This window comes from Cheilinus undulatus, linkage group 6 (genome assembly GCF_018320785.1).
Source record: "Cheilinus undulatus linkage group 6, ASM1832078v1, whole genome shotgun sequence".
NCBI lineage: Eukaryota > Metazoa > Chordata > Actinopteri > Labriformes > Labridae > Cheilinus > Cheilinus undulatus.
The window spans coordinates 7102583-7115592 of record NC_054870.1 but is presented as its reverse complement, the minus strand read 5'-3'; the positions used below and the strand labels follow the sequence as shown (position 1 = coordinate 7115592).

The window sequence follows — 13010 nt, the reverse complement described above, 5'->3', positions numbered from 1 at the left end:
TGCGGATAGGTAGATAGATAGATAGACAGACGTTTATTGTCACTGTCATTGTCGTTTATTGTGTAGGGCCGGGTATCGATGTTCCTGCTCCTGACATGAGTACTGGAGAGAGGGAGATGTCCTGGATCGCTGACACCTTCGCCACCACCATGGGACACTACGTAAGTATCAGCTGGTGTTGGTGATATATTCCTGATCACATGGGTAGATATCGTATATTTTTGGTTACTGATGAGATATCTTTGATTACTGATGAGATATCAGATATCTTTGATTACTGATCAGATATCCTTTTGATTATCAATAATACCTGAGGAGGAGAACATTAAAGCTGCAGCTGAAGCTGCTAAAGATGCTGTTCTGTTGCTGTACCTTACTCATGGTTTATGATGCTGACTGTGACAGACCGTAGTTACTCTACTGTGTTCTAGTTTAGTCTTGTCCGTTCTAGTCTAGTCTGGTCTATTCTGGCCTAGTCCAGTCTGTCTTTTTTTATCCAGTCTAGTCTAGTCTAGTCTAGTCTGGTCTATTCTAGTCTAGTCTGGTCTATTGTAGTCTGGTCTATTGTAGTCTGGTCTTTTCTAGTCTGGTCCAGTCTGTTCAAGTCTAGTCTGTTCTTTTCTAGTTTTGTCTATTCTATTGTAGTATAGTCTATTCTAGTCTAGTCTAATCTGTCCTAGTCTAGCCTGTTTAGTCTGGTCTAGTCTAATCTAGTCTTTTCTAGTTTATTCTACTCTTTTCTTTTCTAGTCTAGTCTATTTTGTTCTAGTCTAGTCTATTAAGTAGAATGTGATATTACTAAAGGAAATACCAATCTTTTATTATTAATCAATAATCTTTGGTTTCTATTAAGGAGTTTAGTGTTGGATGCTCTAAATATCCCAGAGGACAAATCCCTCTTATTATACATTTATCACTGTGATTAAATAAACCTTTTACTGTAGTAAAACTCTAGTCCAAGTCTTTAAACCTCAGAGTTACCAAGTCACCTGATTTAAACATGACCAGCCCACCCCAGTGTTGACAGGTCTGTCCTGACTAAAGCGTTGTTCTCCTTCAATGATTAGAGTCTCAGCCTAGGGGTGTAACGATCCATTGATGTATATTGATAATTGATTAGTTAATTATCCAGTCTGACTGATAGATTGTCAAAACATCAGTCTACATCATTGCTTTAAGAAATGCTTTTATTTTGAAATATTGATATTGATTGTAGGCTCCTATTATGGAATTGAAATCAAACCGTATCGTGGCAGATTTTGTGATATGGGGGGAAAAAATAGTATTGTCCAAAAAAATCAATATCACATTGTATCGTATTGTGATGAAACAGGTGGTTTACACCCCTAAAGTAGTGTGGGTGATATTCTTAGACAGTGAAACAGTGAATCTTTTTCAGTGAAGGCTGGTTTTATCTCTACCTCAAAGAAAAGTTCAGCCTGTAGCTTCAGACTGAGCTAGGCTCACATTACCACTCGTTATAAGTGGATTTAAATATTTAAATCACTGTTATGAGCATATAAATACGAATATTATTGCATTCAGGAATAACGCTGCCTGTGTGTTAAAGAGACAGAGTGGGCTCTGTTTACCAGACATTACTAAATGAACACGCTGCAGCGTGAGGGACGGTGATCTTTATCCTCTATGATCATGTTTTCTGGATGGCTGGAAGCTAAAATCATGATTTAAACTCAGGAACCCCCCAGCACTAGGAGCAGGAGTGTGACGATGTTGCCTGATGGAGAACATTAGACACAGCAAACAGGAAGCTCTAACCTCACTCAGACGTCATCAGATCCATTTTAACACGCCATCTGCCTTTGTTTTATAAGGGTCCTTCATAAACCATCCCAGTCTTCATACTGGGCTGAGAGTGGTCCGCATGGTAACACAGGAAGTGTTTTTATGCTGCAGATCATGATCTGTTTCTGTCTGACAACCACTTCCTGTTTGGTGGCATGTTTTTGATGCACAGCTTAGTAACAGTTGTCTAAAGATGCAGCAGACATGTCACCATGGAAACGTCTTCATCAACATTATCCACAGACATTAAGTTTCAATTCACGTGGCGCTCAGGAAGTGTGTAACTTCCTGTTGGTGAAGCAGTATTTCACAATAAAAGCCTCTCGGGGCAGAGATGCCTGGTTATTTAATCAGCTCTGAGGTTCAGGAGATCTGTAGATTGTTGGTATTCAACAGTGATAATTAATGATTGCTAATAACGTACCAATGCGCATGTGCCCAGCTCTGTGGGTCTGTCTCGTTGCTTCACTGCTGGAATCACAGCTGTTGTTGTTGATTATTGGCAGGCTGACCCCCCTATCATCCTCAGTCGGGGACCAGTGACGAAGGTAAAGCTAGCTCTCTTTAAACCTGCTGGGTGGGCACACGGTCCTTCTGGTCTTTCTGCTGGTCCCAACTGGGCAGGGGTCCCTGGGTTTATCTGTGGGAGACCCCTCTTAGTTTTGCTTAGGGCTTTGTTGGCTCTCTGTGGGTACCTGGGATGTTGGAGGTAGTGTGCCACCTGACTCTTAACAGTGACTTGATTTAGACTTGGTCCTCTTAAGAACAGGGTAGGCAGTGAGTCCTTGACAGGCTAAAACACTTTAACTCAATAAGAATATTTCTTACTGCTGATTTTACAGTGTTGGTATTTACAGAAACAAAAGTTTCTGCTGGTTATTTCATATCAGACCTACATTCATACTGAATGTATGAATGTATTTGCACTGGTTAATATTTCAGCTCATCAAACTTATTTTAATATTACACAAAGATAACCTGAGTAAATACAAAAGTCTGTTTTTAAATGGCAATTTCATTTATTAAGGGAAAAAAAGCTATCCAAACCTACATGGCCTTGTTTGAAAAAGACATTGTTAAATCCTGAATGAGCTGTGATTACCCACATTTTCTGTAAAGCCAAGTTCAGTTTTACTATCCAAACCCAGGCCTGATTACTGTTAGACCTGTTGAATCAGAAATCCCTTAAATAGAACCTGTCTGACAAAGGAAGGTCCCTGGTTGGTTGGTTTGTGTGTCAGTTGGTTTGCTGGTTGGTATGTTCTTTGGTTAGGTGGTTGGTTTGCTGGCTGGATGTTGGGTGGATTGATAGGTTGGTTTGTATGTCTGTATGCTGGTTGGTTGATTAGTTGGTTGATTAGTTGATTGCTTGTTAGGGAATAAATGTGGTCGGTAACAGTCAGCAGCATAAAACATGAATGAAATACAGCAACAGAACAGCATCTTCCTGTAGAAGTTATTTTCTGCCTCCATCGTAGACTTAGCATCTAGTGTTTCTGTGATAGCATTAAACACCTTATGTACGTCTTTGCGGATACATTGACAGGATTTCTACCACTAAAAATCTAAAATTGAATGATTTCAATGGTTCATTCAGATATTTCCTGTCATGGAGGAAACTCTGCTTCATTAACTTATAAGAAGGGCATGATGAAAAGTTTCTCAGATCTTCTAATAATCCCTAAATATTTTTTAAAATGTTCAAACGTCTTCGCCCTTCCCTCTCTCCCTGTTTCCATCCAGGACATCAATGCTCACGCCTGTGTCACCGGGAAGCCCATCAGTCAGGGAGGAATCCACGGTCGTATCTCCGCCACGGGTCGGGGAGTTTTCCACGGCATTGAGAACTTCATCAACGAGGCCGCCTACATGAGCCAGCTGGGGATGTGTCCTGGCTTCCAGGACAAGACCTTCGTCATCCAGGTACACGCCGTCCTCTTCATCCCCTTTATCACCATAGGTACCACAACCTATCATAATGTAAGAGGAGCCAGTGTGCACCCATAAAACACAAACACTAAACCATCATGGTAGAATATGAACACCAGTGTGACTACAGAACTCGTGAATAACAGAGGCTAGCATTTCTGTGATCATTTATTTATTTATCCTTCTAGATTTTTATCATTTATTTATCTATTTATCAATCTATTTATTTATCATCTATCTATATATTTTTTTTAATCAATTATCTATTTATATAACTATTAATTAGTTAATTCATTTATCTGTTTTTTTATCATTTATCTATTTGTTTATGTACTTATTTTCATTGTAACGCTGTGACTAATGTAAACATTCTCCTGTAAACTTGAGTGACTGAGGTATTTGCCTACAGGGGGCCAGGGTCATAGGAAGTGGGTGGAGCACATTTATACATCTGTGTAGCACATAAATAGATATCTGTAGCACATTTACAGATGTCTGTAGCACATTTATAGATCTGTGTAGCATTTTTATACACCGTGTTCCACATTATTATGCAAATGACGTTTTTCTCTGATTTTCTAAATATCAATGCAAATGACAGTCATAATATTTTTCATGTCATCAACAGTTAGAGTATAATTCAAATGTTTTTGAACAAAGTTCATAATGATAACTATTATTTTTTAAAAATAAAAACCTCAAAATGCACTTTTCCACATGTTCCACATTATTAAGCAGGCCACAGGTTTCAGCAATATGGGAAAGAAAAAGGATCTCTCTGCTGCTGAAAAGTGTCAAATAGTGTAATGCCTTGGACAAGGAATGAAAACATTCGATATTTGAGGAAAAATTAAGCATGATCATCGTACTTTGAAGAAATCTGTGGCTGATTCAGAGCACAGATGGGTTTGTGCAGATAAAGACATAATGAGGAAGGTTTCTGACGGACAAATACATCAGATTAAGAGAGCAGATGCTAAAATGCCATTACAAAGCAGCAAACAGGTATTTGAAGCTGCTGGTGCCTCTGGAGTCCCACCAACCTCAAGGTGTAGGATCCTCCAGAGGCTTGCAGTCGTGTATAAACCTACTATTCAGCCAGCCCTAACCAATGCTCACAAGCAGAAATGGTTGCAGTGGGCCCAGAAATACATGAAGACTCATTTTCAAACAGTCTTGTTGACTGATGAGTGCCGTGCAACCCTGGATGGTCCAGATGGAGGAGTACTGGATGGTTGGTGGATGGCCACCATGTCCCAATGAGGCCGGGACGTCAACAAGGAGGGCGCGGAGTCATGTTTGGGCCGGAATCATGAGGAGAGAGCTGATAGGCCCCTTTAGGGTCCCTGAAGGTGTGAAAATGACCTCGGCAAAGTATATAGAGTTTATGACGGACCACTTTCTTCCATGGTACAAAAAGAGAATCATACCTTCTGTAGCAAAATTTTCTTCAAGCATGACAATGCTTCATCTCATGCTGCAAAGAATACCTCTGTGTCAATGGCTGCTATGGACATAAAAGGAGAGAAACTCATGGTGTGGCCCCCATCCTCCCCTGACCTCAACCCTACTGAGAACCTTTGGAGCATCCTCAAGCTAAAGATCTACAAGGGTGGGAGGCAGTTCACATCAAAACAGCAGCTCTGGGAGGATAGTCTGGCATCCTGCAAAAAAAATTCTAGCAGAAACTCTCCAAAAACTCACAAGTTCAATGGATGCAAGAATAGTGAAGGTGATATCAAAGAAGGGCTCCTATGTTAACATGGAACTTGTCCTGTTAAGATGCTTTTGATTGAAATAGCTTTGATTTCAGTAAATATGACCCCCTGATTCTGCAATTTCTACAAATGACCATTTTCAGTTATTTACAACCTATAAAATGTTTTAAAAAGCTGTTGTACTTAATAATGTGGAACAGTGCATTTTGAGGTTTTTATTTAAAAAAAAAAAATGGTTATCATTATGAAGTTTGTTCAAAAACATTTGAATTATGCTCTAATGGCTGATGACTTGAAAAATATTCTGACTGTCATTTGCATTAATATTTAGGAGAATCAGAGAAAAATATCATTTGCATAATAATGTGGAACACGGTGTAGATGTCTGTAGCACATGTGCAAATGTCTGAAGCACATTTTAAGATCTGTGAAACAAATTTACAGCTGTCTGTTGCACATTCATAGATCACTGTAGCATATTTATAGATCACTGTAGCACACTGAAAGATCCGTGTAGCTCCTTTATAAATGACTGTAGCACATTTTAAGATGTCTGTAGTACATTTATAGATCTGTGAAGCAAATTTACAGATGACTGAAGCACATTCATAGATGTCTGTAGCACATTTATCGATCTCCGTTTCACATTTAAAGATGTCTGTAGCACATTTATAGATCACTGTAGCACATTTATAGATCACTGTAGCACATTTATAGGGGTCTGTAGCACATTTATAGATCACTGTAGCACATTTATAGGGGTCTGTAGCACATTTATTGATGTCTGTAGCACATTTATAGGGGTCTGTAGCACATTTATTGATGTTTGTAGCACATTTTTTTTATGTCTGTAGCATATTTATAGATGTCTGTAGCACATTTATAGATCACTGTAGCACATTTATTGATGTCTGTAGCACATTTATAGATCACTGTAGCACATTTATTGATGTCTGTAGCACATTTATAGGGGTCTGTGGCACATTTATAGATCACTGTAGCACATTTATAGGGTTCTGTAGCACATTTATAGATCACTGTAGCACATTTACTGATGTCTGTAGCACATTTATAGGGGTCTGTAGCACATTTATAGATCACTGTAGCACATCTTTAGATGCAGGATTTACATTAGTGTTGCTGAGCCTGTATTCTTCTGCCCCTTACAGACGTCTATGTCCAATCCCTTTTCAGTGACAGAAGGCTGATGTTAGTTTTTAATCTACAACAGTTTCAGTGAATAGACGCCTCCCTGAATAGATGCCCCTCCCCTTCTCTCTTTCCATCTCTTTGTCCTCATATGATCCTGTTGAGCCTGAAATCCTTGCTCATGAGTCACTACTGAATCATCAAACACCACAAGTTTCCTTTGGTTTCAACCCTTAAATTAAAGCCAGTCTGCTCCAAACATAACTCTTCGGAGTCTGAATGCATTTTTAATTTCGTCTTTGGGATCAGTAGGACCTGATCGGTTTAAAAGTCTGAATATCTTTTGGTCGAGGTAGTGTGATGGTGAGGAGTGGCACCTCCCTCACTGAAAAATACAAGGCTTGTCATCACTGGAGGCAATCTCAATGCGATGAGATATATGGAGATGAGATTCTGAAACCAGTGGCAGTCCCATATCTCCACAGTCTGGTACCAAACTTTACCTTCCAAGATGACAACACTAATGCGCAACCCCACTGAGCGGGGTTTATCAGAGACTACCTTCAGTATTTGGGAGTGGAGAGGATGGAATGGCTTGCAAGCAGTCCTGACCTCAACCCCATTGAACACTTGTGGGATCAGCTTGGCGTGCTGTTCATGCCAGAGTGGCCAACACAACCACACTGGCTGACTTGTGACAAATGCTGGTTAAAGAATGGGATGTAATCCCACAGCAGTGTGGCAAGGCTGTTAACTTGCATGAGGAGGAGGAGCTAGGCTGTTGTGGCTGTTTATATACCAACAATCTTTCTCATGTTGACTGTCCTTTGTTGACAACTTTTGCCAACAAAAGCCTTCTATTTGACAAAAAAATAGAGGGATAAAGACCCCAACATCCTCAGCTTCACCAACATCCTACCTCTGCCTTAGATGACATCATCAAAACTCATAAAAATTCAATTCTTGCCTTTTGCGTGCAGGTCAGCCCCCAGTTTTCATTCCAGTCTAACCAGTACCCCACTTGATTTACAAGCCTAAGAGTGGGTCAGTGTGTTTACATGAGGCAGAAAAGATGTTAAAGAGGCTCAGTATAAAAACATGGCAAACTTTATGTCAGTCCTTCATTATCACTGTCACACAGGAAGTGAAAATTCTTTTAACCAATCAATGGACTGCAGTGACTCTATCTATCCATCCATCCATGAAAGTGAAGTGCTGGTACATATATGAAGCTCTTATTGGTCTGAGAGAATCCTCAGGTGTTTTATTGATCTGATGAGAACATGAATGTCTGATAGGCCTCTCTCTACCATCGATCGAGTAGTTTTGATCAGGTTCTGGTCTAAAGGTCCTGGTGGATCTGGGAGACAGGGTTGTAGGATCATTCAGATCTTAATGTGCCTTCTGTCTGCAGGGTTTCGGTAATGTGGGTCTCCACTCGATGCGTTACCTTCATCGCTTCGGGGCTCGGTGTGTTGGGGTTGGAGAGATGGACGGTAACATCTGGAACTCCCAAGGCATCGACCCCAAAGAGCTGGAGGAGTACAAACTGGTTAGTGCTGCTTTAAACCTGAATATAGCCCTGATTATTGCTGCTCTACATTGACAACATCTCACTGCAACATGAACAGGACTACTGCAATCAGACAGTTCCACCTGCTGGTCAAACAGTGACACTACAGAGCAGTACTTCCTGTTTAAGACAAACTACAGTTCAGTTAGTGTGAAGCATTTCTTTTTTTATCAGTGCTGATTTATTATTGATTAATTATAGTTTAAAAATGTTGAATACGGTATTTGGTTAATCTTGAGTATCAATAATGTGATCATTATTATTGTAGTCTGTTTCTAGATGGTTCTTTTTATTAATTCCCTCTATAATTTGATTTTCATTGTATTCAAAGATCAATACATTCAATCTTCAATCGCTTATCGATTGATCCCTAAGGTTACTGTCTTTTATTTAGGATAGAATAATCGAAAAAATAAAGACTGGGGTATCTTTGTTTTTTGATTTCATCCTGTTTAAAAGAAGCTGTGGATATCAGTGACATTCACCTTATTTATTATCTTCCCAAACTTCCCTTCAGATTGTCTCGCTGTCCCCCCTTTTATCCTCTTCTCACCCCCCTCTTAGGATGTTAGGACCCCACCTATGAAAGACAAGCCTAGTCCAGAGCACCATTTGAAGAGGCATAAAGGGGGATGAAGTGAACCCATTTAAGTTTTGTTTTCTGATATGTTCTTCCAGACTCATGGGACCATTGTGGGTTTCCCCAATGCAACGCCATATGAAGGAAACATCCTGGAAGCTGAATGTGACATCCTGATCCCCGCCGCCAGTGAGAAACAGCTGACCAAGAGCAACGCACACAAGATCAAGGCCAAGGTCTAAACCCTGACCGCTACTCCCTAAACTCTAATCACTATAAACCCTAACCCCACCATTTTTCTTTTTCTATTTTCACCCTTCAGAAACCCTTGGGTTTCTGACCAAAAAATATCACAAATATCCTCTTTATGTCAAAGTGAAAACAAATTCCTGCAAAGTAACGATGATTAAATAAAAATATGTAATGTAAAGTAAGTGACTGCATAAGTATTCACTTTCTTTTAAAGTGACTGACCTAATTCAACACAGGTCCCGCCATTCGGTGCTAATAGTCTCATAATTAGTGAAATGGGGATCACCTGAGTGCAGTGAATGTGTCTCAGTGGTTGTAGTACAAATACACCTGTGTCTGGAAGGTCCAGTCACTGGCTAATCAATATTCCTGGCTACTATTACACCACGAAGACAAAAGAACACTCTAAGAGAAAAGGTTATTGAAAAGTCAGGGGGTGGATACAAAAACATTTCCAAGGTACTAAACATCTTCCAGAGTTCAGTGAAATCATCATCAAGAAATGGAAGGAATATGTCACATAAGTAAATCTGCCTAGATCAGCCTGACCTCACAAACTGAGCCAGTGTGCAAGAAAGAGTCTAGTGAGAGAGACCACCAAGACACCTATGACTACTCTGAAGGAGTTTCAGCTGAGGTGGGAGAGACTCTGCAGACAACAACTGTTGGCTGGGTTCTTCACCAGTCTAAGCTTTATGGGAGAGTAGCAAAGAGAAAGCCACTGTTGAAGAAAATTCAGATTAAATCTGGACTAGTTTTCCAAAATGCATGTGGGAGACTCCATGGCCAAGTGGAAGAAAGTTCTTTGATTTAATGAGACCAAGATGGAGCTTTTTGGCCATCAGACAAGATACTAAAAACTGCACATCACAAATACACCATCCCCTCTGTGAAGCACGGTGATGGCAGCATCATGCTGTGGGGATGCTTCTCAGCCCTGGAAGGCTTATAAAGGTAGAGGGTAAAATAAATGCAACAAAATATAGGAAAATCCTGGAAAACTACAGAAGGAGATTTAGATAATGAGCCAAGCTTATAGAGAAAGCTGCACAGAAATGGTTAAAAGACAACAAGTAGAATGATCAGGGGTCTGTGTTTCTTTCAGATCATCGCAGAGGGAGCCAACGGGCCAACCACACCTGAAGCAGACACTATCTTCCTGCAGAGGAACATCATGGTGATCCCGGTCAGTGGACCCAGACGTGCTCCTCTAAAACACTCAATAATAAGATATATATAAAGATATAACATGAAAAACTAAAATATTAATAGCGGACGTCAACGAATCATTTGCGTATTCATTAATAGATAGATCTGGAACCAACATTTACATTTTAATTGATAAAAAAATCTCTAGAATTCAAAATTGACTTGTAGTTTGGAGTATTTGAAGTAGATATTCTCTGTTGCCATCTCTGCTCTCCTCATCATGTCTTGTTCCCCCTTCCAGGACCTGTACCTAAACGCTGGCGGTGTGACGGTGTCGTACTTTGAGTGGTTGAAGAATCTGAATCACGTCAGTTATGGTCGCCTCACCTTCAAATATGAGAGAGACTCAAACTACCACCTGCTCAGTGAGTTCACCTTTACCTCTATGTCACTCATCATGTGATGGTTTTTATGGTGACTGAAGACAAACCGTCTCACTGGACAGTCCTACTGGATGGCTAGCTGATCGTAATTGTTGCCTCCAAACTCCCACAGCCAATCTCACCTCTTTCTCACAATAGCGGTCTGTAAAGATATGACCTCCTTCTCACTGTTTCCTACTTTAAAAATTCTGATGCACAACACTGCTGCAAAGCGATACCTCCTCCACCCCAGCCTCCTCCTTTATGGACTAAAGTTTCACCTCTTCCACCCAACCTCCTCCTTTATAGACTAAAGCTTCACCTCCTCCACCCGACCTTCTCCTTTATAGACTAAAGCTTCACCTCCTCCACCCAAGCCTCCTCCTTTGTAGACTAAAGTATCACCTCCTCCACCCCAGCCTCCTCCTTTATAGACTAAAGCTTCACCTCCTCCACCCAACCTTCTCCTTAGTGGACTAAAGCTTCACCTCCTCCACCCCAGCCTCCTCCTTTATAGACTGAAGCTTCACCTCCTCCACCCCAGCCTCCTCCTTTATAGACTAAAGCTTCACCTCCTCCACCCAAGCCTCCTCCTTTATAGACTAAAGTTTCAATTCCTCCACCCCAGCCTCCTCCTTTATAGACTAAAGCTTCACCTCCTCCACCCAACCTTCTCCTTAGTGGACTAAAGCTTCACCTCCTCCACCCCAGCCTCCTCCTTTATAGACTGAAGCTTCACCTCCTCCACCCCAGCCTCCTCCTTTATAGACTGAAGCTTCACCTCCTCCACCCCAGCCTCCTCCTTTATAGACTAAAGCATCACCTCCTCCACCCCAGCCTCCCCCTTTATAGACTAAAGCTTCACTTTTTCCACCCCAGCCTCCTGCTTTATAGACTAAAGCTTCACCTCTTCCACCCCAGCCTCCTCCTTTATAGACTAAAGCTTCACCTCCTCCACCCCAGCCTCCTCCTTTATAGACTAAAGCATCACCTCCTCCACCCCAGCCTCCTCCTTTATAGACTAAAGCTTCTCTTTTTCCACCCCAGCCTCCTCCTTTACAGACTAAAGCTTCAATTCTTCCACCCCAGCCTCCTCCTTTACAGACTAAAGCTTCAATTCCTCCACCCCAGCCTCCTCCTTTATAGACTAAAGCTTCACCTCCTCCACCCCAGCCTCCTCCTTTATAGACAAAAGTTTCACCTCTTCCACCCAACCTCCTTCTTTATAGACTAAAGCTTCATCTCCTCCACCCCAGCCTCCTCCTTTATAGACTAAAGCATCACCTCCTCCACCCCAGCCTCCTTTTTTATAGACTAAAGCGTTACCTCCTCCACCTCAGCCTCTTCCTTTATAGACTAAAGCTTCACCTCCTCCACCCCAGCCTCCTTCTTTATAGACTAAAGCTTCACCTCCTCCACCCAGCTTCCTTCTTTATATACTAAAGCTTCACCTCCTCCACCCTAGCCTCCTTCTTTATAGACTAAAGTTTCAATTCCTCCACCCCAGCCTCCTCCTTTACAGACTAAAGCTTCAATTCTTCCACCCAGCCTCCTCCTTTATAGACTAAAGTTTCAATTCCTCCACCCCAGCCTCCTCCTTTATAGACTAAAGCATCACCTCCTCCACCCCAGCCTCCTCCTTTATAGACTAAAGCTTTACCTCCTCCATCCCAGCCTCCTTCTTTATAGACTAAAGCTTCACCTCCTCCACCCCAGCCTCCTCCTTTACAGACCAAAGCTTCACCTCCTCACCCCAACCTCCTCCTTTGTAGCTTAAAACTGTTTCATACTCAGATTTATGTGACTATGGATTGCTGCCTTTAATGATGGCATCCTTTAATGTCTTTAATAAAACATTCCATTTTTGACTTTTTCATCCAGGCCACTCTAGACTGCCAGTTGTTATTCGAGTCTACCCCTGAGATGTAAATCCACCACTGCTCCATAGTAAAAATGTTTATAATAATAACAAGAATGATAATTAGAATTAGATTAATAATAATAATAGCAATAATAATAAGAGTAATAAGAATAAGTCCACCACTGCTCCTTAATAATAGTAATAATGCTAATTATTATTCTTATTTCACCACTGCTACTTAATGTCTCATTTCACTTTAAAAATTCACAGACAGCTAAGTGAACAGTCAGAAGTCATCAAACATTTACCTTTCAACTGTTCCCTTATTTCTTTTGAGAAACAAGTTTCTTTTTGTCTGGTTAACTTCATGTTAGAATCTCTAAACTACCTTTCAAAATAAAAACAGGTCTGGGTACAAACAGGAAGTAAGATACCCTTTGTTTAACCCAGGAGAAAAATCCTAAATAAATAACTGGAATATAAAAGGGGATAAAAAGTCAGAGATTAACCATGATTAACTACAGAGTTCCTGAGACTAATCAGTTCATAACCTACAGCCCTAGTTTTTTTA

The 13010-nt window shown here is 40.9% G+C and overlaps 1 protein-coding gene across 1 annotated transcript in view; it reads left to right on the top strand.

Moving 5' to 3' along the window:
• Positions 1-13010, top strand: part of LOC121510820 (glutamate dehydrogenase, mitochondrial-like) — a 28147-nt gene that overhangs the window by 10746 nt on the left and 4391 nt on the right. Inside the window, exons 5-10 of the mRNA XM_041789067.1 lie at positions 67-161; positions 3550-3729; positions 8017-8154; positions 8854-8991; positions 10113-10193; positions 10458-10581. Of these exons, the coding sequence (XP_041645001.1) occupies positions 67-161; positions 3550-3729; positions 8017-8154; positions 8854-8991; positions 10113-10193; positions 10458-10581 (756 nt within the window). The remainder of the gene's footprint in view (positions 1-66; positions 162-3549; positions 3730-8016; positions 8155-8853; positions 8992-10112; positions 10194-10457; positions 10582-13010) is intronic.